Source organism: Protopterus annectens, chromosome 1.part1 (assembly GCF_019279795.1).
Source record: "Protopterus annectens isolate FY-2018-M chromosome 1.part1, PAN1.0, whole genome shotgun sequence".
Classification (NCBI taxonomy): Eukaryota; Metazoa; Chordata; order Ceratodontiformes; family Protopteridae; genus Protopterus; species Protopterus annectens.
Window position 1 is genome coordinate 1,958,919,421 of NC_056726.1, and position 25,868 is coordinate 1,958,945,288.

General features: G+C 40.3%; 1 protein-coding gene across 1 annotated transcript in view; it reads left to right on the forward strand.

Annotated features, from left to right (window-relative positions):
• Window positions 1-25,868, forward strand: part of LOC122813058 (cytosolic 5'-nucleotidase 1A-like) — a 701,175-nt gene that overhangs the window by 667,257 nt on the left and 8,050 nt on the right. Inside the window, exon 5 of the mRNA XM_044085180.1 lies at window positions 13,515-13,699. Within this exon, the coding sequence (XP_043941115.1) occupies window positions 13,515-13,699 (185 nt within the window). The remainder of the gene's footprint in view (window positions 1-13,514; window positions 13,700-25,868) is intronic.

Here is a 25,868-nt window from a genome sequence, read left to right on the forward strand (position 1 = left end):
ATGACCCCTGTATTAATGTGGCTGGCACTGGTTTGATGTGTGTGTATTAGTCAGACACTTTCTGTAGTGTTGGTTCTGCCAGCAGTCCAGTTGCCATCCACTCCTGAGACATAGGAATATACACCTTGTTTACTGAGTGTAGCTGGAACACAGTATGGTGTCCTATGACCTGGCAAGGTCATGATATGCAGTGTGAATCAACCCTACTGTCATCTACATCTGTACCGAGTACATCAAATACTTTGCTACGGTTCATGGCCGTACAGACCAGACTCAGCAGGGTAGTTGTGCACTATGTCCCATTATCAATGGTGTCTCCCCTTTGTAGGGTGTGATAACTGTTGCTGTGTACCATTCAGTGTGTACACAGCCTGACATGGAGCTATGATTGAACATAATGTGTATGTGGATAGCTGAATGTTCTTACATTTGTGTAGGATACACCCTGGAATGTTGACAGGTCCCATGAAAGCTGTATGTATGGCTTTAAAGAGTGCAACTTGTACCTGCATAGTCATTAGTACAGGGGCCCTGTAGTGTACATGGATATATTACTAAGTGTACCTGTTGGGGGGGTGGGAGTGGGTTTACGTTCTCCGAGACACTATCTGGATAAATGGGTGCTATTTCTGTAGGTCAGTACTTCCCATGCCATAGTGCTGTGCAGCACAGCAGGTCTTGTCGTTGCCATTACGATTAATGACACAGCTATAGAATGCTCTGTGTTTGGCCTCATAATATGTGGCTGATTAGTTTCACAGTAGCTTTGCGTGGTTTTATATGGTGTATCTGCATCTTACTGAGGCTGACCAGGGATCACCTACACTCATGTGTGTTCACTCTTGCAACATTTACTACCTTCTGTGGCACAGTTTAAAGCATGGTACCACCAGTATGCCTTCTTGTTTGTGTTGGGTTGAATCCTGGTTCTGTTTCAATGGCGCAGTCACTGCACATATGTGACTGCTTAAGGTTTATTTGCGTAGGATTCAGCATTTGCACATGCATTGTCCATCTGCATGGGTGCCATGACACTCACCACTCTGCTCTTAGGAAACATAACATTGGCATTGGAGACTAACTGTGCATAGCATACTGTTAGCCCTGTTTGTATGACTGCTGTGATCCAGGTCAGTGGGGTGAATGGAATCCAACATGCATTGAGCGCAGGTGTTGGTGTATATAGATATATATATATATATATATATATATATATATATATATATATATATATATATATATGTGTATATATTATTGCATACGTTTATCTGTACCTCCATAGATGGGTAGATATCTTTATCCTATCTATATACCTACATATATATGTAAACCTGTATATATCGACATGTCTCTGTGTCTCTCTCTCTCTCTCTCTATATATATATATATATACATATATATATATGTATATATGTATATATATATATATCTATATATGAGCATACACCTTTAATTGGATACATGGCGGTTTGTCCTATTTCAACACATTCCTCACTTTTGTATTTTAACCTGTCTGCATACACAACTGGGATAGGTACATCCCAGCTAGCTTAGTGTTAGGTTACTCTGAGGATGGAGTTCATGGTTGCGGTTTCTACTCCTGAAAGGTGTTATTATTTTACCTCTCAGAGTAGGCACTGGTAGGAAAAGTGTGAATAATGCACATTTACAAGGTTGTGAGCAGGTTTGCCTGTGGTCTGTGCGACATTAAGCTAAGGTTAAACGTGTGAAGCGCTTCTCCATTTACTGTGTTTCAGTGCCGCTTACCATCACGCAAACATGTGGAAACCCGCTTACAACTGCTTAAGAGTGCTTTAATCTACCTGCATCCAACAGCCCTTATTCTGGCCTTCAAAATAACCTAACAACCCTTGCAGGGCTTGAACCCAGGACCATGAACCCCACAGTCACTGATTTTAACACTAAGGCATCTGAGATATATACAAATGTTATGGTGTTTAGAATGTACATTGTACTACAGACATTCCTCACTACTGAAAACAAATGTGACAGTCAGTTGGTGTACATATGTCTGCTACATGTTAATGTTCATATGTTTGTGAAATTAGGTGTTGCAATGTGACATGACAGGGTGTATTATGAATGAGAAAGGTTCTTGTTTTGTGTCCTTTTTATAGTGTCCCCATACTCCATGTATGCCCCTCCAGTTCACTTATTGGACATCCGACCCAGGCCCTCCTTGATGCATGGTTGCATTACCCATCATTCCTCCCCCAACCCAGTCTTCACATACACAACAACCACCCCATTCTATGGTGAATTTGGTTAATATTAATTGTTATAATACCAGAGCTGCATGTGTTTTGTGTACACTCCAATTCCTTTGGAGTGCTTCTGTGTCATGAAGTGTGTTCATAGGTGTTTATATATATGGCTATTGATGTAACCGTATAATATATATCTATATTTATATATATATATATATATATATATATATATATATATATATATATATATATATATATATATATATATATATATATTTATATATATATATGTGCAGACATCACTGCCGTATATATATATATATATATATATATATATATATATATATATGTATATAAACTATATATACATATAAATATATTGTATATATTTCATATTAGTTTGTAACAGTAATACATATGTTGACTGGAATGTGTTTGTCCACAAACTACAATACATTACAATGTACTGTACATATGTATACAAAGTGACTGTCCCATTTGTGATCATTTCAGTGAAATGCATATGATATAAGGTGCAGTCTCAAGACCATGAAACATGTATACACCTCGGATGGCTTAGTGGTAAGTCCCATGACTATAGTGTGCATGGTCCAGGGTTCAACACGTGCAATGCTTTTCAAATGTTTTTACTGCAGAATAAGGCTCATTTAAGCAGTTGTAAGCATGTTTAAAAGTGTTTGTGTGACATTATAGCAGTGGTTAAACAAACTTTGTAATGTATAACCTGTGCGCACAAACATGGCCACATCCGCTAACTACTCCGGATATATACATGTCAGTGACATAACATCTCACTATGTGCTGACATAACATTACATTCTCTGACTCTACGTTCCAGCACACATGGGTTTATATGGGTGTTTTGAATGTTTATTATACAGACGATTGCTGCCTATATATGCAAGCTGTGGTTAAGGTATACTTTTGCACATGATAAGCATCCCTGCCTTTATCGGGATTGTAAACTCGAATGCACAGATACTATGCAGATGCTGTAACCATTACACTGTTGCCATTAACGTTGCTTCTGCCTATTTCCTATATAGATGATTTCTGTGTAAGCTAGGCTAAGGAAAGTGCGGATGCCCCCAAACTCACTGAGCTTCACGTACTCTCGAATTAACAACATATAACAAATCTACTGTGAGACAATACATTACATTCCTAACTACATTAGGCATAGCCCTTTAATGACACACTTCAAGGGTAACCTTGTTGCGTGAGTGGGTAACAGACTATACAACCCTGGGATCATGTGTCCCAGAACCATACAGCCAGGGGGTGGGAGAGCCTGTCCAGTTTGACAGCTGCAAGACCTATTGGGGGAATTGAATGGTGTTGAATTGTCACATTAACATGCCCTCTTTAGATCACTAAGTGCCCCTGTCACCCTCCACAACCCAGTCTTCAACAGCTTCCAGCAACTCTGCCTGGAATTTCTTCATTGGCTATGCTTGACAGAGGCTCAGTTACTTCATCAATGGTGCGGGGAAAGCCAACACACTGTAGCTATGCTTCTAATTGCCCTTGGGCAAATAGGTAGTAGGCTGTCTGTGAACCTCTAACGTGCAGGCCATCACATCCATAATATGTGAATAAACAGACCTTCAGATCACAGTATAGAGTGAGAAATCACCATGTAGTCAGGAAACAGTTCAGTGCAGCAAGAATGTACAGAACACTGATACTTAGTCACTCCAAAAGCCTATCTTGGAAGCTAGAAGACTTGTATAAGTTTAAGGCTTTCTCTTGCTTACCAGTAGGTTACCTATAGGGGAGATGAAAAACAAGCACAGATGGGGACATGCATGCAATGATACCATACCGGCCTATGTGTCAGCCTTAGGTTTTTGAATACTGGCCAAGGCTATTGGTGCCCCATGGTGCCTTATTTAGGAGAGTCTTGAAGGTGAATACCAGCTCTGTAAATAGCACAATAGCAGATTCAATGAGGATTATGCTACTCAACACCAGGGGTTGTGATCACAACATGCATGCACTCACAGCACTCCTCAGGATGGACAACATCAACATCTGTGCATTAACTGAAATCTGTCTTAAGGTTCCTGAGAGCACACCAGCACTACCAGACTACAACCCATAACACACATTTCAGCCACAGAGCATTGACTGACAGATATGGAGGGGCTGTATCCATTTTCATCAGGGATACCTACACCTCCAATTTAGTGGGGCAGCATGACACCTCTGTGATCATCCATGTGCAGCTAACATCAGCCACAACTGCAATGTAAACTGTGGCCTGCTACTGATCACCCTCCATGACCCAGGACCTCCACTCCACCTAATTGGAGACAGTGGAGAACATGACAGTCCTAATGCACACCCTGGCATTGGTCGATGTCAACTACTATTCCATTAACTTGGAAACCTACTCCAGTACTCACTTCCAGGCCCAGTGCTTCTTGGAATTTATCACCTCATATGCCCTGTATCAGCTGGTAACCTCCCTAACGTGGGGTGGAAACTACTAGAAGTGGTCATCATCAATATGGTCAACAGGTGCACCACAGCAGAGGTTAACCAGTCACTGGTTAGATCTGACCATGAACTATTTACTGTTTCCACACCCAAGCATCTCCCCCACCCACGGATACCACAGTGTATATCTTTCCTACAGCTAACTGTACACTACTAGTGACAGGGGTGGGGGGATTCACAGCCCCCACGCTAAGGGAAACACTGCTCAAGATACAGACAGATTTACAAATGCAGTCTGTAAGCACCTACACAGATGTATGGATCATGCTATCAGTGGTAAACCAAGACTCACTCCTCCTAGACAAGGACACCAGTCTGGTGGACCTCTGCAATAAGTAGGCTATACTACAGAAGTAGGACAGTGTTCCAGACACACAGCAAATCCCACAAAGGGCAGACATCTGTGACCACTATTAGTATGATACGTAGGTCCCTCATGACATCATCCAAGGCTAACATCAGCAGAAGAATATGCAAGGATTCGAAAGATAACCACAAAGCCTTCTTTGGCTATGTCAAGGATCTATGTGGTGACACACAGATTTGCCCTGTGCCAGTGAAATATAGCACAAAATATGCTGAGCCTACTGATATCACCAACATCCTTGCAGATACATTCAGTGCATACTTTACCCCCTAAAGAGCCCACAACACTACCCGAAAGGTACAGTATCCCAACCATCAGAGAGAGACAGGTGGAAATGGTCCTCTCTAACAGCAGAACACAGTGTCAATGGAGGCAGATGTTGACCCAGACTGCATCTTGCAAACTGTACAAGACAACCTGCCCCCCACCTAATTAAGCATTCCTACCTTAGCCTCTCCACAGGCTACATGCCCATACAATGGCACGTGGCAACGGTTATTCCACTCCATCAAATTGGATTCACAACTGACCATGGTAACTACCACCCCATAATAAGCCTACTCTGCAATGGTATGGTTCACATCCTCATGGCACTCATTAACAATGGCATTGGTAACCTCTGAACACTTGACCCAACCCAGGTCAGCTTGGTTGAGTGCAGTTCATGCCTACTGAACCTGTTTGGCATCTTACATACAGTCACCAAGAGGTTAGATGACGGGAGAGGTGGTTCACACATACTACCTGGACCTCTCCAAGGCTTTTGACACCATGCCCCACTCAGGTATTATTGATAGACACACCAGCCTATACATTCACCCATACATCAGAGGTTGGGTTGCCAATGGGCTTACACACAGAACCCACATGGTACGACTAGCGGTCTCCAGGTCCAACTCTTGATCCAGTCATGACTGGTTTCCCACAGGATTCAGTCCTGGGAGCCCTACTGTTTGGCATGTACGTCTCAGAGGTACAGGTAAACACAGGTGGACTACAGCAGACCATGTTTGGCAATGACTGTGAACTGGGAGCCATGATTGATACTCCAGCTGACGCAGACATCCCTCAAGGGGCCTCACAGAGAATGTCACAGGGTGCCAACAACATGGTCTCCAGCCAAGTGCCACTAACCTCATGGTTATTTCATTGTGGAATTGGCACCCACATATTAACACATAAGTGGCAGCCACTTTAATACAGACGAGGTAATGAGGTATCTGGGGACTAAGGTAGATAGTGATCTACCCTTTGACAATCACATCTCCATAGTAGATAGAACATCCTTCTATGTAGGCCATCTGATTACTAAAGGATTCCCATCCACACATAATGGGGTTATAGTGCCTCTTTACTCATCGATCCCATCATTGGGTATAATAACCCATGTGGGATGTACCTCAGAAGACACTTCCAACAACTGGGGGGTCCACGAATGTACCTTGCCAAGGGGAATACTAGCCTCCAACATATGGCATATGCAGCCAGACTGAATAAACTCCTGCTTTACTCAGTGGCATCTCGTTTACCCAGAGATGATCTCCACTGGCCAACACAGCCATGTTGAACTCAGGCTTGATGGATATGCTGCACCTATGGGAATCCATGTCACAGTAAGCCACACACTGTAGTGAGCTGAATCTTGCCACAACAATAACTGGAAGATACTGGAGGGACAGCTTCCTATCACAGACACTCCCCATACCTTGGAACAACATCCCTAACTACATTATACAGAGCTCCTCACTAACACTCTGCAAGGGAAACCTTGAAGGGTGGATGGGGAACAGTAGATGCACCCCAGGAATCCTGCCATTGGCTCTGCTCCACAGAGGGAAAGTTAATGAATCAATGGGGTGGCAAAAGCTGACACATTTTGGCTGGGCTTAGGAATGGCCTCTGGCAGTTGGCCAAGTACCTACCTATGACTCTATACATACAGTATCTGCATATGCTGATAGCTTAATTTAATGTCCAGGTGTTGACTTACCTTGTGCCAATGGCTGTTGTGTGTTCAATAGTTGAGGGCTGCCTATGTTGGATGCACACAGTAGACTGCCTGTACATTACAAACAAACTATACAATAGAAGGAGGAAGCTACTACATGATAGAGCAAAATCCCAAAAAGGGAAGGCATCTCTGATCAGTATTAGCAAAAAACTACGGGCACTCATAAAATCGTCTAAGGCCAGCTTTGAGAGAAAAATTGCACAGGACACTAAGGATAATCACAAGGCTTTCTTTAGTTATGTTAGGAACCTGGGTGGGAATTCTCAGATATGCTCAGAATTAGTCCAAAATGACAAAAAATATGCTGAACCCACAGACATTGCCAACAGCCTAGCTGACAGGTTCAGCGCAAACTTCCCCCTCCCAACAAGGGCAAATATCTATCCCAGCAGAGTGCTGCCCCCCTGACATCTCAGATGCTCAGGTAAGAGCCGCCCTCTCCAAAGCAAAAAACACAGCATCAATGGGACCAGATGGTGTCCCAGGCTGCGTCCTACATGAACTCCAAGAAGAGCTAAACCCAAACCTAAAACTACTGTTCAATCTCAGCCTTACTACAGGATATGTACCCAAAGAGTGGCATACAGCAACAGTGGTCCCTCTCCACAAAGGTGGTGCCTCAACGGATCCTGGAAACTATCGCCCCATAAACCTGACTAGCTTGGTCTACAAAACTATGGAAAGGATCATCATGGACCTCATAAATAAAGATATTGGGGACCTACAGACACTGGATCCTACCCATTTCGGCTTTGTTAAGGGCAGATCCTGCCTCTTAAACCTGGTCGATTTCTTTGAAACAGTCATCAAGGCCATTAATGAGGGGAAGGTGGATCACACAGCCTACCTGGACCTCGCAAAAGCCTTTGATACAATACCACACTCGGGCATTATAGATAAGCTCATCAGCTTAAATATAAACCCCTGTGTCACTAGATGGGTTGCAAACTGGCTCAAGGACAGAATCCACATGGTTAGAATTGCTGGAGTCATGTCAGACTCCAAACCAGTTACAAGTGGCATCCCACAAGGCTCGGTCCTGGGACCTCTCTTGTTCGGTATATATTTCTCGGAGGTACAGGCCAACATGGAAGGACTGTGGCTGACCAAGTTTGCAGATGACTGCAAACTGGGCACCATAATAGACTCTCCAGCCGACACAAGCATCCTCCAAAAGGGCCTCATAGAAACAGACAACTGGTGCCAGAGCCATGGCCTCAAGCTAAATGCCAAAAAGTGTATAGTCATCCCCTTTGGCAAAAATAAAGTGCCCACAAATTACCACATAGGTGGTAATTCATTAAGTACAGAAGAAGTAATTAGAACCTGGGGACCCAAGTTGATATCAATCTCTCATTTGACAGCCACGTGGCCAAACTGGTTAGAAAAACATTTTATATAGCCCACCTAATCATGAAGGGATTCACATCTAGATCAGGGGAGGTCATCGTGCCTCTTTACTCATCCCTCATCAGGCCCATAATTGAGTACAATGCCCCTTTTGGGATGTACCTTACCAGACACCTGCAGCAACTGGAAAGACCCCAAAAGTACCTCACCAAGAGGATCAAAGGGCTCAAACAGATTCCATATGCTGCCCGGTTAAAGAAACTCCAGCTCTACTCAGTGGCATACCGCCTGCTCAGAGGCGATCTGTGCCTGACGTATAAAGCCATGTCCAACCTGGAATTAATGGACATGCTGCACCTCAGAAAATCCAAATCCCATCAAGCTACACGCTAGAGAGACTTGAACCTCAGCACTGAAATAAATGGGACATGCTGGAGGGACAGATTCATAACCCAGAGGCTCCCTTCACTCTGGAATAAAATCCCAGTCCAGGTTAGGCAGAGTCCCTCATTGACTCTCTTCAAGAGGAATCTTGATGAGTGGATGGGAGATCGTAGGTTTACCCCGGGTATCACTTCTGTGTCACTGTTAGACAGAGGCATAGTATACTAACCACGAAAAAGGGCATAGCAAAATTAATTTAAAATGGGTGGCAAAAGCCAAACACACTCTGGCTAGGCTTATAAATGCCCTAGGGCAGATAGCCTAGTATGAACCTATGAACCTATGACAATTTGCAGGTAGTCTTGTGTGTGTGCCATCCATTTTTACTGTGTGTGCAGGTGGAGAAATGTGTCAGTCCCTAGGTGCCTACACTGTCAGTTTGTGTGCTATATGTTCCCTCTTTGCCAAGGCATGGCCATACTGTGCATGCCTCCATCTGCCTACTGTGGCTGGCTCAGGGTGTTCATGGTCTGAGTACCTCTGTGCCTGTGGGGCCCTTGACAATGGTGGTGGGCTGTGAGGGCCTTCACCATTCTGTCCCTGCTGCAGCCATTTCCACAGGACCATATTGTGTAGCATGGCACACACTATGAAGATGTGGGCACATGTGCCTGGAGAGTACTACAAGGCTCCACCAGATATGTCCAGGCAACAGAACCATGATTTCAGCATCCCAAACACACATTCTATGATGATTCTGGTTTGTACATGTGCCTCATTATGGCGTTCCTGCATGGGTGTGTGTGCATTTCTGATGGAAGTCATCATCCACAGTTCCAGTGCATAGCCAGCATCCCCCACCAGGTGGCCATTTGGGATGTCCCCCCTGGCAAATAACTGATACAGCTGTGAGGCATGTCAGATGTGGGATTCGTGATAGCTTCAAGGGCTGCCAGCACACACATCCATGATAATGCCCTGGGCATTGCACATGACCTGGCAGTTGATGGAGGGGTATCCCTTGTGGTTTATGTAGCGCCTACCCTGCTCACTGGGTGGTGACTTGATGTGTATGTGCGTGCAGTCTATTGCACCCAGTACCTCCGGTTATTCTGCCACATGGTAGAAGAGACGCATATTGCTGGCCAACTCCTCCTGCATTCGGGGGAAGTATATGTGCTCATTGGCATGTGGTAACATAGCATCAAGGAACTGGTGTAGTACCCTGGATGCTGATGCCTGTGAGATCCCCATGATACCCCCAGTTGGTCTTTGAAAGGTACCTGTAGCTAGTATTCTCAGGCTTACACATACCTTCTTATCCACTGGGATGGGTTCCCTCTGTTTGTTCTGGCTCTGAGGTGTGGATGGCACAGCTCTGCAAGTTGCTATAGGATGTCCCTGTCCACCCTGTAATGCTGTACTATCTCCAGACCATGTAGCCCCTGGTAGCTTACCCTGGGTCTGAACACTCTCCTCCTCCTTTGGTGTCTGAGGTGGTCGTGTGCATCTTCCTCCACACCACCTTCAGTCTCCAACACATGCTGGTGGATAAAAGCTATGGCAGTCCCTAACATGTACATAATAAAAGTTCCCTGTCTGTATACACCACTTGTGCAGAGTGTATGGGAATACATAAATGTGTGTGAGGTGCTTTCACACCTTATAGTATTGTGCTATGGATGCTGCTGATGTAAGTGGGTGTGTATGAGCTATTCCAGCTGCAGCATGTCTTAATTATGGTTTTTGCAATGAGTATTGCAAGTGTGTGGCCCTTGTGGAGATCTACTTGCCTGCCTTGATTAATCTGTTGCCCTTTAACTCACTTTTAGACCTGGATCCCCTCCCATTATCAGGCATGCATCCACCTGCCATCTTTCTTGTTTTGTACTTTCCCTACCCAGTCGTGGCAAAATGTGCCTTATAGCTGATATAATGCATATCAGCTTTGTTCTGCTTTGACACTTTGCTTTTTTCTTTGCAGTACAGGCACTCCCCTTCCCTGTTCTGAAGGTAGCTGCTTGCAGCCTTGTTTGCTGTTGTCAATGGCCCACTGTGGGCTCCTAGGTGTTAAGTAGTCATCTGTACTCCAATTTCACTGCTGCAGCATTTCATAATTTCTTTCCTATATCCTTCCTGTTTCAGCTGCAGTGCGCGCCGCTCATACCCATTTATCGGGTTTACGCTCGTTTTCATCACCGTTCACATGCATACTCGGTTACCTTGTGTACTCTCAGCTAAGCATAGCTATGACCAATTCAACACACCCCTATCCTGCAGCTTTGCCTAGCTAGGGGCAGACCGGTTTAGCAATGCTCCAGTGTGCTTACAGCAATGGTGACACACCTCTCTCTTGATGTCATCTTTATCTCAAGGGCACACCTTGGTGTTATAAAGCTATGCTATGAGGTGCATCCTTATACCAGCGGGGAATCTGCGATTCACTATTACTCCTCTCATTTGCATGGCATTGCATACTAATTCCTAGCTACTGCCCATAACATTGTCACTGTCCCTTAGCAACCCTTGCAGCATTAGTATGGTAGCATGCCTGCCATTTACTATTATGGGGAAATCGTGATATGTGTTTCATTGCGATTTTATTCTATATTTTTATATATTCCTTGCGATCCCCTTTGCGCACCGCTGCCCTGCACTTTCACGTTGCGATAGTGCGACTATATATTTTAACTGTTAATTTTATATTTTGTACATTTTTTTTATGCCAATGGCTATATATTTAGCCATTGGCATATATTAACAATATAATACATGTGTTTGGTCAGCTGTCATGGCTCCGATTTTATGTTTGCAAAAATGTAAACCGTTTTCTACGGTTTACATTTCTGCATGCTTACACTAAGCATGCACCACTTCCTGAATCACTACATACCTTCATTTGCATGCTACAATGCTGCACATGTTGAAATTAGCATTCAAGGCTTGGGAGTTGTGCAGACTTGGCATACGCAGGTAGTGCATGTGGAAACAGCTCATACCTGAATCGCTCGGCGGCCATCTTTGGTGTTAGAACACTGACGCTATGCCTGCACCTGGCGCAAGCTTCATGAATCCCGGGGAATGACTTCTATACTTGAATCATTATTTTTGGTACGAGTCTCTTACTTCAAATCTATTCAAGGTATAAGAAGTACCATATGAATCCCATTTCATAGATCCCTATAGCAAAACCTTCTCCAGCAGTACAGTGTAGGTGCAATATATACACTTATGGATATGTATGCGTATATTGTGAGACACTGCTAACAGTTCTAATGCATGTCATGGATTATACTGAAGGAGCTTAGTATAAATATATTTCACTCAGTGTCCAACAAAAGCAATTGTTTACCACTTGGTATCTCACAGAATACCCCAACACCCCTATACCTGGAGTAAGCTGCAGCCACTCTGACCTCCTTTCCTGTCTCAGCAGAAACTGGTGATTGCACTCCCAACACCATTAAAGTGAGCAGTACTCCATGCAATACACCCCTTTGATTCAACTGTAGTACTTTTTTTATAGCTTCCCCAGCCTCACAGAAATGGAGCCCACTACCACAACGTTTTTGGATGCCACTGCTTACACACACACACACACACACACACACACACACACACACACACACACACACACACACACACACACACACACACACACACACACTGTCGAAACAATGTAAGCCCGCTGCTTCTCCAGCAAATGCAATCAGTCATTGGAATACTTCTTATTCTCAGACACATAACACTCAGATCAGCCCCCATCCTGTTATATCAGTGATGATAATTCATTGTAATGATGAATGCAGAATCATGCCCAGCCCCAGGCTTACCACATCATATCGGGACAAGTGTGGTTCCCATCAAGTGATCTACCTGTTAGACTAACTCCAGAGTTCCTGTGAACCATACCTACCATCCACATAATGACAAAAGTATTACAGAAGTATAAAATGATGTCATTGGCACAGTGTACTCAGCCAAGTTTAGTACCTCGGTGGCCATGTTATACTGTAGAGATTCTTCTAGCCTCATGCTGGAGCATGTCTGAAAGTACTGTGTCCTCCAGTTGGCATTACCGAGTTTGCAGAATGCCTCCTGTTCACAAGTGAAATCTGCTGTTTTTTACATATGGATTAGAACTGTTTGTCCACTAATTATATGAAATCTAATGTTTATCATTTGTTGTAGAACTGCAGTGTACCACTGTTACTGTTTTAATGGCATCATACTTGTTATGTGAACTTAACTAAGAGAAAAGTGAAGAGCCAAGATTTGGTTGTATCTGTTTCTGGGCAATGATACAAAGTAACTTGCTATTCTACACAAGTTTGTTATGTACTGTAGTCACTGTGTATAATAGTGCTGCTTTGTTTTGTTAGTTTTGTTTGGCTGTCAGTATTCGATATATAGTGACATTAAATGACGTTGTAGATAAGTCAGGGAACAAAGCATATAAAGTGGATGTATGACAGGCCAGATCCTGATCTAAGCAGAACACATAACAAGAGGCGATAAAGATAGGGCAGCATGTTGGTGTTATGATATTATGTAAAACGTAAGTAAGAAAATACGGGGTAGCAGTACAAGACATAATAACAGAGAATCTGAGAATTACTTGTTAATAAAGATTGTATCTTTTAATTTCAAGGAATTGCTGCTGCTACTACATTCAAGCCCACTAAGGATATGGAACTGTCAGAAAAGCAGCTGCGTGTGGCATTTGATGGTGATGCTGTTCTGTTTTCTGATGAATCTGAGCAAATTGTGAAAGCACATGGCCTGGACAAGTTCTTTGAACATGAAAAGGCTTATGAAGATAATCCACTGGCTCAGGTATTGTCAGTAATGCCGTCCTGTTATTTATTGTTATATGACATAATTTAGAGAATCCAATGGACAAGTTTTCCTTCCTCCCAGGACATGCACACACACACACATACACACACACACACACACACACACATATATATATATATATATATATATATATATATACACACACACACACACACACACAATTCATCATCATAAATTCTTAATCCTAGGATTGATTTTCAGCATCACACATGTTTTTCACAGTTTGGTAAATAATGTAGTTCATATCCTTCACTCAGATTTCCTTCTTGATGAATGGCAAAAGGTTTTAAATGAATTGTCATGAATACATTTTTCTTGTCATTTTAATTTTAATTGCTCAGTAAGCCAGTCTTTTGGAATGTGTACTTCTAACCACCATGGCAATCTATAGCACAGATTGCATGTTGTAACTGTTCCCTGTCGGTTAGCCTGATGCATCATATTGTTTCATATTTTTACAACTGCAGAGTCCAGCTTTATGCTCCTTATCCTTACAGAACTTACATGGGTGAGATGTTGCTGTGCTTATAAGTGTAGGACTAGCTCTTTAAAGTAGTAATTAGGTAATTTAAAACTAGGTCTGCTCTATAGACATAATAAATACCTTACAAATGCTTCCAGACTCTCCCTTGCACAAGCCTTTCTACTCCCAACACTGCTCTACGCAGCCCCTATTCTCACACACCTCTAATCAAACATTCTCACTAAACTAGAGCTCACCTATGCCTCCAGCCTACCTTACTGCACCTACCATTGCATCACCTTAAGAAACATGCATTGGCTAGAATTTCATCACCAAATCCTAATACCACAGCTTCTCTTGACATATTCAGTTCTACATCAACCTTCTTCCTTTCCCTCTCTCTCCACTCTTGTCCAGTCCTATACTCCCAATTGCTCTGTCCACAGCTCTTAACAGAACCTACTGCAAGTCTACATGCCCAACAAAAATAGTGGTAAATTACTGTACAGCTATTCCATAGCAAATGCATGGAAAAAACTACCTCAAAATATCAGATGTATCACAGACTCTAGGACCATTAAAATAGCAATTAAAGACTACTTCCACAAATCATGGACATGCCTCTGCCATGACCCAACATAAGCTACCTTCCTCTACCATAGACTACTGCCCTCTCAGATATTACCATACTTGTCTTGTCACTGGCTCCCTACCTCCTCTCTTTTTTATTTTTTTTATTTAACATTTGTTGACTGGGAAAGTCCATCTAGGACAGAGCCTATTTTCAGCAGAGGCCTGAGGAGAAACACTCCAGATGCATGTCTATAGATTGTGAGAGGAAATCTGAGTATGCAGAGGAAACACACACGTACACAGGGAGAACATGCAAACTCCACACAGAAGGCACCCCAGCTGAGAATTGAACTGGCAAACCTCTTGCTGTGAGGCGACAATGCTAACCGCTGCACCACTGCATCGCACTTCTCTTTCTGTTTCTTACTCCATGTACTTTTGCCTCTGTTTTTTTTATTTCTCCTCTATGCTAGCTACAAGCATATACCTTAGTACACTTCTCCAACCATATACTCTTCACTTTTGTGCTAGATCATTAGTCCTCTTACTCTTGCTATCTTACTACAACTTTCTTATAAATATACTCAAACTGCAGTCTGTTTTTTTTCTACAAAATGTATGTTTATGCCCATTATCCTGACTTTATCCCTGATAATAAATCTCTAAGTTACTTATACTTTATCATCTTATACAGAATGCATTTTTTATGTAAAAACTGAAGTAGTTATGTACAGATAATGTTAATTATTCATTATTTTTTGCAATAACTGTCTATATGTTAATTATGTTTAAGTAAGTTGAGCTTTTCTCCTTGGGTCTCTGCTGAAAAAGGGCTCTGCCCAGTCAGACTAACTCAGTTAGCAAATGTCAAATAAATAAATAATAAATAAATTAATTAATTAATTAAAAAGGAAAACTTCCCTTCCACAAACCACCTGCATTCAATATGCAGATGACTCAACACTTATCTGTGCCGCGGTTTCTTCTGCTGAGCAACAGTCTAGTACCCAAAAAGTATTTACATCAGCTGAAAACTGGTTCCATCAATACTGTCTCCTTCTTAACTCCCAAAAAACTAAATTATTACTGTTCACTCCTACACAGAAGTCCTCTCCTATCAACTTCACAATTGTATCAAACAATGGCACAATAATATCACCTGATTCTACCACCACACTTCTAGGTGTCACAATTGATCATAATACCATGAAAGGTAAACTGAAAGCGACCCAATAAAGCCATGGACAAAGGCAACCAGTATATGTGACGTTTTATTAAAGAAAAATTCACACTAAAAACACTCCATCTCCATTAAAGCTGTTTGAAAATCCATTTTTGTTTCATCACACTTCATCAGATGTGGGTTAGAGTGAAAGATAGCCCTTTTATATAAAATCTAACTATTTTCAGCATAAAATAATGTATCCTCAAGCTTCAAACAGTTCTCAGAAAATGGATGAAAGAGCAAATACAGTGCCTAAATGCAATTGTTTCTTCATCCTGGCATCAGATTCAGGATAGCTTGTCATTATACCAGGTCATACGCATGATGTGAGCTGTAGTGTGGTTATGTTGGAACCCCGAGTTATATTACTGTCATGAACTTCCAGCCATCGTTAATGAATACAGGCAGTCCCTGAGTTACAGACAGTTACAGACAACCGATCTGCAGAAAACCCATAGATAAGAACGGACTGCAGCAATGTCGGAAATAATGTGAAAATAAATAAAAATCTTTAAAGTTGCCCAAATCTTACCTTAAAATGAAGAATTCTGTTTTACTTTCCTTTTCCATGTTCATGAAGCTGCTCGCACGTCTCGTTAGAGCAGTTACGTCTGCCTTCATGGAGAACAAGAGATCTAGTTGGTTAAGAGATCACTGCATTGGTGATCTGATTGGTCAAGTCTGCTGGCTTGTAGAGTGCACAGTATTGAAGCAGTTACTGTAATGTACAGTAGAATGGGCAAATGACATTGTGGATCACTAGGATCTGGGTGATAGTAGGAGGTCTGGCAGAGGTCTGAAAGTTCAGGAAAGAGTGAAAAACATTATTGGGTGATGCCTTTAGTACAGAAATGTTAAGTAAAGCTTAAAAAGAGGTAAGTTTAACATATTTGTTTGTATGGAATGTTCTAGTCTACTGTACTGTACTGTATTGCAGTAGAGTACAGTAGAGCATTCCATGTACGTGTTTCAAATTACATACAAATTTGACTTAAGGACAAACTAAAAACGGATCTCGTCCTTATCCCAGGGGATGCCTATAAAGTACTCTCCTGTTACATCTGTACACTTATCTAGCAATTTTCTTATCTGTACACTTATCTAGCAATTTTCTTGCAGCTGTTCTGCTGAGAGTTTCTTTCTAATATTTTTTTCATTAAATGGAAATACTGAAGACAGCAAATACAGGAACGTACAGGAACCACCATGATATTGTAGATAAAAGACTTTATTAGGAACAAGCGCTTTCACGTACTGCCAAGGTATGCTTCCTCAGGTTTCAATAATAGATCAAATTCACAACTTATTTATACTAAAGAACCCTTACTAATTAAACAATTAAACAATTAATTTCAATATGGTTTAAAATCATTCAAATAATCAACAAAATAAATAAGTTAAATTAACCATTTCTAGCCCAACTGATTCATTTTATCTACTTACTAAACGCAATACATGTATCTAAATATATGGAGATATACATAAACCTCATAAATGCTCCTTAACTGCATACATTACCACTAATATATGTTAGAGATAGATACTATGAAATTATAAATATATAATATATGTTATATATAATAAATAAGTAATAAATAAGTATGTGTAAATGTTAAAATCTACCTATAAAACCCAATAGTAAGAGAAATATTGAATTTCTCTTTGCACTTTAATGATGACAGTCTTATAAACTCATTTAATAACAATGACCCATATAAAATACATAATAGAATAAATAAAATTGACATCAAAATCTAAATTATAAACAAAAATTGTGCATGTGTGCAAATGCAATATAAATGCAAAATAGTTAATAATTAATAATTAATAATCTCAGTATCAAAAATGAGACAATTATGCAACAACAAGCACATAACATTCATCTGTAGCCCTAACATATATACATATATATGATAAATCACTTAGTTACTACCTGCGTCTTAATAATGCTGGTTTTATACTCAAAGCTTGGTTTAGGCCTGGCTCAAGGTGTGCCCTTAGCCTCAAAATCCAGTTTAACTCTATCAGCTCAAGGTGGCCCATGTTGTTCCCTTCTCTCATATTAGTATGTACTATTTGTAGTACCCTGAACTTAAAATGATGTTCAGGGAACAAATCAATATGTTTGGCTAAGGCATTAGTCAATATACCTTTCTTGATGTCATAGTTGTGGTTATATATGCGATCCTTGAGCCTCCTGGATGTCAAACCTACATAATATGCTTCACAAACTTCGCAGGTTGCTAGATAAACCAGATTTTTAGAGTCACACGTAGCATAAAAAAACGGTGTAAAAGTATAACCTAAGCCTGGTACTGTGAAAGATTGGACCTTGGAGATAAACTTACATATATTACATCTACTACATGGGTATGTTCCATTTCTAAGTATCTGCCTAATGTCCAACTTAAAGCTTCCCATTCTCTCATTACACAATAACCTCTTCAGATTTTTGCTGTTTCTATATCTGAAGATAGGTTTGTTTCCAACAATCTGAGTAACCAGTGGGTCCAATAATAAGATCTTCCAGTTATTAGCCACAATGTTGTTAATGTGATGGATATCATTAGTATACCTGGTTGTAAATGCCAATTTTGTATCATGTTGGTGTGAGTTAAAGGCCTGCGTATAGGTAGCCTGTTCCATACTGGCATTGGGGTGGGTTCCAATTATGGAGGATTTTATCTTATTTATCAATGTACAGGGATAGCCCCTGTCTGTGAAAAGGTTCCCTGTTAGATCCAAATGTAAACTCCTATCCTCTGGCTTACTACATAGACGTACTATCCTCAAAAACTGGCCTCTGGCCACATTTTGAAATATATGTCGTGGATGCATGCTGTTATAATGGAGGATGGCATTCCTCCAGCATGGCTTCCTGAAGACAGTGGTAGATATATAAGCATCTAATTCTTTTTCAATTGTTAAATCTAAAAAAATCAATCTTACAGATAGAATGTACCATTGTAAACCTTAGGAAGGTGGTCGTGGATTCCATATAGGAAACCAACTCTAACAGTGAGCTCTCATTCCCATTCCAAAATAATAAGATATCATCAACGAAACGCCTGTATAACATGACATTTCTAGATCTTTCATTATTAAAAAGGAACCTATTCTCCCATTGGTGCATTACCAGATTAGCATACGAATTTGCAGAGGGAGTGCCCATGGCTACTCCCCATGTCTGTGCATAAATCTTGTCATGGAACAGAAATACATTATTATTCAGGACTATATCTAATAAACTACATATTAGAGTTTGACAAGCCTTATCTAGAGTATTGTCCATGCATAGAAATTCCCTTATGGCCTCAACCCCATAGTCATTGGGAATGCTCGTGAACAAGTTCTTAATGTCCATCGATACCAGGATGGTCTGAGATGATATATTTTGTATAATGGATACCTCTTGTAGCTCATCCAACAGCCCATATGTATCCTTCAAGATGGTAGGTATCTTTTTGACTAGTGGGCCTAACTTAGACTGAATAAAGATAGATATTCTCTCAGTTACCCATTGCTCTCCTGCCACTATTGGGCGTAAAGGAGGTGGAAATATTCCCTTATGCATCTTAGGGAGGCCTTTTATTACGGGTATAAGGGGAAAATCTATTAACAAATATTCATATAGGTCTTTGTCAATTTGTCTGCACATAAGAAGGTCAAACAGTGAATCCTGTACCTGTCTCACAATATATGCTATATCTTTCTTTGTTATACATTTATAGGCAGAGTCATCTTCAAGCATTATGGACATTAATTCCACATACATCGAGGTTTCCATTATTACGACTCCCCCACCCTTGTCTGCTGGTTTAAATGTTAGCTCTTTGTTATTCCGTAAATCCCTAAGACAAGTTTTCATTTTCGCATCTAAGTTGTGGAAAATACCTCTATGCTTGTTCTCAGTAAAATGTGCATAGAAATCCCTTTCACAAGATCGTACAAAACATTCAACAATATTGGATAGTGGCGGGACAAACAAGCTATTATTTCTAAGATTACCATTAGTATTCAAACGTGGTATTTCCATATCATTAAACAGTACCTTTAGAGATAATGTCCTTGCGAACAACCGCAAATCAACTAGCAATTCTGAAAGATTACTTCCCTGTGAGGGGATGAACGATAAGCCCTTGTTCAACAAGTCCTCTTCATTGGTAGTTAACTCTCTTGTTGATAAATTGAAAAATAGGCTCTTCAGCTCTTGTTCTTCCGTCTCGGTTCCATGGTCTCGCCTGAATGCTTCCTTTTTCCTCTCCCCCGACTCTCCGAGCGCGTCATTGCCCTGGTTCTGTATTGGACCGGTAATGGTAAAAAAGGACCTGTTGCTGTGTTGCCTCCAAGTTTTGGTCTCGCTCCCAGAGGAAAAGTAGTTTTTAAGGCTAGCTGATTGCATGGTGGAGTCTCGCCAACTGGTAGCAGACCGTCACTGCTAATGCTATCAGATGACGTCATCGTCGCATTCACATTACTCATAGAGTCATCATTCTCGCTGATTTCAATGCGCTGGTTATCTATATTAGTGGGTTCATGTTGTTGGACCTCCGAAGCATTATTATATCTGGGCCATACAAAAATCTGTCCAGTTGTAAAATCCTGATAATCCCTCCTGAGTTTCTTATATTTCACTTGCTCTAATCTTTCACTGTATGCAGCGACCTGCTTAAACATGTTGTTAAGTTTAGATTCATATATTTCTCCCTTATATGAACGTAGTATATCTTGATGTAAAGTCTCTACCTGGGTAATCAGGTCAGCCTCAAGGGGAGCAAAATATTCAATCAGTAATTTGATGTATTGCATACTGAAGTCTATGTTAAGTTGCTGCCACCTTCTTAGTAATTCGGGGTGACTGTCACCGTAACTAGGCATGCATAATATATGCATGCCCCGAGGTATCACCTTAAAATGAAGGCAAGCCTCTAAGTGTCTCCTCTGCCAAATAAACCTATGCAACTTATATAGGTCATTTTCAAGCTGTCTTAACACATTATAGAAATCTTGTAAGTTCTCCACAGTACCTGTTCTAATATTAGTAGCTGGTAGGTAAAACTCCATGCTCAAAAGCGGGTTCTCCCATTGGTGAAAAATATTGTTCCAATCAATAGTATTATTCCTGTTCCCAGGATTGTAGTCCTGAAGACCTAAGAGACTTGAGTTGCTCATTCTTGCATACTTTTATAATTGCGGTGGTTCTAAGTCTTTGTTATTCTCTAAAGCAGTCCCCAGAAGTTTTGCCTGAAATTAAAACTGCAAATAAAATCCAGTAATGAAGTAATTCACCACATTAATGGTACTATCTTTATAACTTTTCACAAGTTTACTGTTAAGTCTAGAACGTCACCTCTTAAGAGTACCAGTTTCCAGCTTCACAATCCATTCTCATGCACTCATTGCATTAAACAACTCAATATTTACATTTTTATCTTTAGGAAAAACATTTTTAATATTATAACAAGTCAGTTAGAGACTAAAATACATGCTTGTTAGTTACATTGATTTCACATTGCAGCCCAGTATACTGTGCAGAATGGAGCAACTTGCAGCTAGTACCAGTGACTCTGAGGCCGTCTTGCTGACTCACATTCATAAAGTGGCCAAATGATCATGAATAGGTCGGCTGATGCAGTCATAAATGGGTGTAATATTTTATCCATTTCCAAAAATTCTTTAAGTGCTCACTAGATTTAACTGTTGGATAGAATATATCTTAGTTTAGATGTAGCATTGTTAGTTGACAGTATGGATTTTTGTTGTGTAGTGTACTTATGCATTTTAACATACTATAGATATGAGTATTGTTTCAGAGTAGATATCTTTGTTACTGGTAATGATGAGTTACATAAAATGGGTTGCGAATTTGTACATTTAAATTTTTTGCAGATGTTCTGCCCTACAGCATGTTAACAGTATCTTGAATTAGTACAAAAAGCAACACTCAAGGCTGGAAACCAGAAAAGTAGCACCAAAACGAATCTTTATTCACCACAAGTAAACACTTTTGTATGATTATTGTCACCAGACTTCTTCAAACAAAGTAAACCATACAATATTAAACTTATATACCCACCAAAATGGAATCAGTTAGTCAATTTAAAAAAAACACTTTGCAATCAATTAAATATTTTAAACAGACACAGCCCTAAAAGGAAAAAAACTTCTCTAATAGACTAAGAAACAATAAGTAAATGCATTCCATTAGAAGATAGCAACATATAAAACCAAGTGAAAAACAGTAAACAACTTTCTAAAAGTGCATAATTATTTTGGAAAAATACATTAAATATATCCACACTGGTGTATATACTAAAACTTTATTATTATATACATTTAATAAATAATTACTTACTATCATCTATCAAAGACTTTTAATTTAAGCCTACTAGAAATGGATGTTGCATCATTAAGTCCTGGTGGAGAATAAGCATTTAAAAAGACTTGCCACCAGGCTTCCTTCTCTTCAGGATGCAATTTCCAAGGCCCCCCCTAGCTTCAAACTTCACCTATTGAATTACTAATTTAAAATTATGCTCTGGAAACATCTTTAAATGTCTATATAATGCATTTTTTTGCATCTCGCTGTCGAATTTTATAAAGATGTTCATAAATACGTTGTGCAAGCTTGCGTTGGGTCTTCCCAATATAAAAAGCTGGACACTGGCAACAAACTGCGGCATAAACTACTGCATAAGTTTGGCAGTTATATTTTCCCTTTACCACAATTTTTTGATCACCAATTCTAATACTAGATGTTCTCAAAATATGCTTACATTGGTGGCACATGCCACAAGGTGCTATGCTCCCCTTAGCCTCAATGACTAGGGGCTTTTCTAGTAAACTCTACCTTTCCGAAATACAAAATTGGGATGATTTCCAAAGGTGTCCAACATAGCCTGTTCCTGCATAAGAATAACCCAGTTTTTCTTAACAATATCCTGCACAAGAAAACTATCACTGGAATATGTACTGACAAAGGGACATATAATCTCCTGAGAATTTCCAGTACCTATTGAATGTTCACCATTTCTAATTATGTCATCCCCATCATTTATACCAAGGTATAAATACCAAGTCCTAAGGGGTAATAAAGTTTGCCCATTTAAAGACATATCAGGACTTCCCAATATTGGGACATATAAACCGTTACTTCATTTTTTAATAACCTCCTGTTTTATATTGTATATTGAACTAATGAGGATACCCCCTATCAAGGAACATTTTGTTCATAAATTTACATTCTTCAAAACAATCATTGAACTGGGAGATCATCCGGGCAACTCTGACAAACTGACTCTTGATAATCCCCCGCTTAACATGCCTAGGATGACTGCTAGAATAATGAAGCATGCTATTCGAATAGGTGGGCTTCCTAAAAATTGTTGACTTAATGTAACCGTCACTTATTTTGGTGATCAGTACATCCAAATAGAAAATCTTTTCTTCTTCCACCATATAAGTAAATTTAAGAAAATCTGTACTTTGTTTGAGATAGTCAATAAATACAGGAGTATCTTCCTGTCCATGCCACAAACAGGTCATCAAGGTAATGCAGATATAAGGGAATGTGTTCAAAAAAGGGGAACAAAAAAGGAAATGTTTCTCCCACCAGGCCATCACTATGTTAGCAAAAAGGGGGCCACAAGCCGACCCTATTGCTACACTTTCAAGTTGTTTAAAGTGATGGCCCTCAAAATATATAAAATTATTTTTTAAAACTATTTCCATAAGCTGAGTATAAGTATTGATATTGCTCTGTTCAATACCCAAATCGGTATATAAAAAATCAGAGAACCAATTCAACCCTGCACTATGTGGTATGCAGCTGAAAAGATCCTTTACATCAAGGTTGATAAAAACACTCCCCGACCCATAAGGGACAAGACTGTTACATTTCCTCAAAAACTGCCAAGAATCATGGCATAAATGTGGGAGGTTTAGAACCTTATTTTTCAGTCTTCTGTCCAGGAACCTGGCTATAAAATTGTTTTATGACCACCATGAATCAACTATCGGCCGAAGGGGGGGATTAGCCAGGTCCTTGTGGATTTTCAGAACTCCAAATTTGACTGGAATTTTAGGGGTTTCAACAGTCATATAATTGTATTCATCAATGCCAATCTGGTCCTGGGTAACCATATCAAAAAGTTCCCAGTGAATCCTATTATAAGCAATATTGACCTCATTGATGGAAGCCTCACTGTAAGTACTACTATATAAAAGTTTAAACATATTCTGAATATAGTCTTCCTTTTGGAAAATCACCATCCCCCCTTATCTGGTTGCATAAACCTGAGGTCAGTTTTACCCCCAAGTTCAGACAATAATGTTGTTTCAAGAGCAGATAAATTACTTCTATTACTGTCTGTTCTAAAATTATGCATACAATGGCGAAAATCCATCCATCTTGCATTCTGTTTTCAAAGATTTGAATAAATGATGTGGATCAGGATTATAGGTGCTTGGTATTCTACAGTCATTGTTACTATTATAAACATGATTATCATTTCTGTGCAAATATTTTAAATTCAAGTTCCTAATATACATTTTTAGATCACTAATTAACTCTCCAAGATTACATGGTTTGCTGGGTACAAAACTGTATCCTTTAATGAAAAAATCTGCATGTTGAGCAGTAAAGGAAAAAACAGAGTAGTTATAAATTTTAAAGTCACTAGATGAATTAAAAATAATGTTTAATTGTCTTAAAACAGTCACCTTGGTTGTCTCCTGTTGTTGTAAACTGGACCGTTCCTCTGTCTTTGTTGATTCCACCCTTTCCCCTGTGGATAGGGGTTCCAGTGTTGAGGCCTTCTGTTCCTGAGCCTTTCCAACTTCCGCGGCCCTAGTACATCTAAAGGGACAACCTCCCCTTCAGAATCAGTTGTTCCATGTTCTCCCTGGTCTATGGGCTGCCTTTGATGTTCTGTATAGTTTCCACGAATGGCTGGTGGTGCAGGGTAAGCCTTACCTGCCTGGTAGGCTTTGCAGTCATGTTCCAACTACACCATCAACTTGCTTGAAAATAGCATCATACTGGTGTTGGCTGCTTTCATACAAGCCTGCCGTATGTATTTACTCATCCAAGGCTAGAATTTCACCAAGCAACCTCTCCAAACAAGTGATGTTATGTTTCACCGTGAGCTCCATGAGCTCACAACCATGTCGGTCGAAAAGGGCCAACAGTTCCTGATGAAAAAGGGAATGTTGAACTAAACCTGTTGGAAATTTCCAAGTCCAAAGGCCTTTTGGGACTTGGCAAACCTTAAGACACTCATTAAAATGTGAGTTCTCCTGTTGTCATTTTTTATAGTCAATTAATTTATTTTTAAACATAGTTTGGTATCCATAGCATCAGACACCCCCACACTGGCCTGGAGTGATGGTACATTCCTACCAAGCCAGGAATCAAACATTCCAGGTAAACAATGTTGACATTACTATTAATATTAACTGGAACAAAACTTGCAGTCCGTAAAGGGAGGGCTGGATATTGCTCAGAGCCCTGTAAGCCAAAATTGTTAGTTCCACCTCCTTCCTTCAGAGCAATAGGTGTTGTATTAAAATTAGTCTGCGAACCTGAACAGTCTTTCTCCACAGTTGCTTTAGGTAAAAGTTGCTGTACAAGGGCTGTTAGAGACTGAAGACAGTCTGTAAGCTGCACAAAATCCTCATAGGTGATCCCAGGGTTTCCTTCAGCCATGGTGCAGTAAAACACAGGAAAAACAAATAATATGAACAACCAGTCCAAAAAGCAACACTCAAGGCTGGAAACCAGGAAAGTAGCACCAAAACAAATCTTTATTCACCACAAGTATGCGCTTTTGTCTGGTGAGCGTCACCAGACTTCTTCAGACAAAGTAAACCATACAATATTAAAC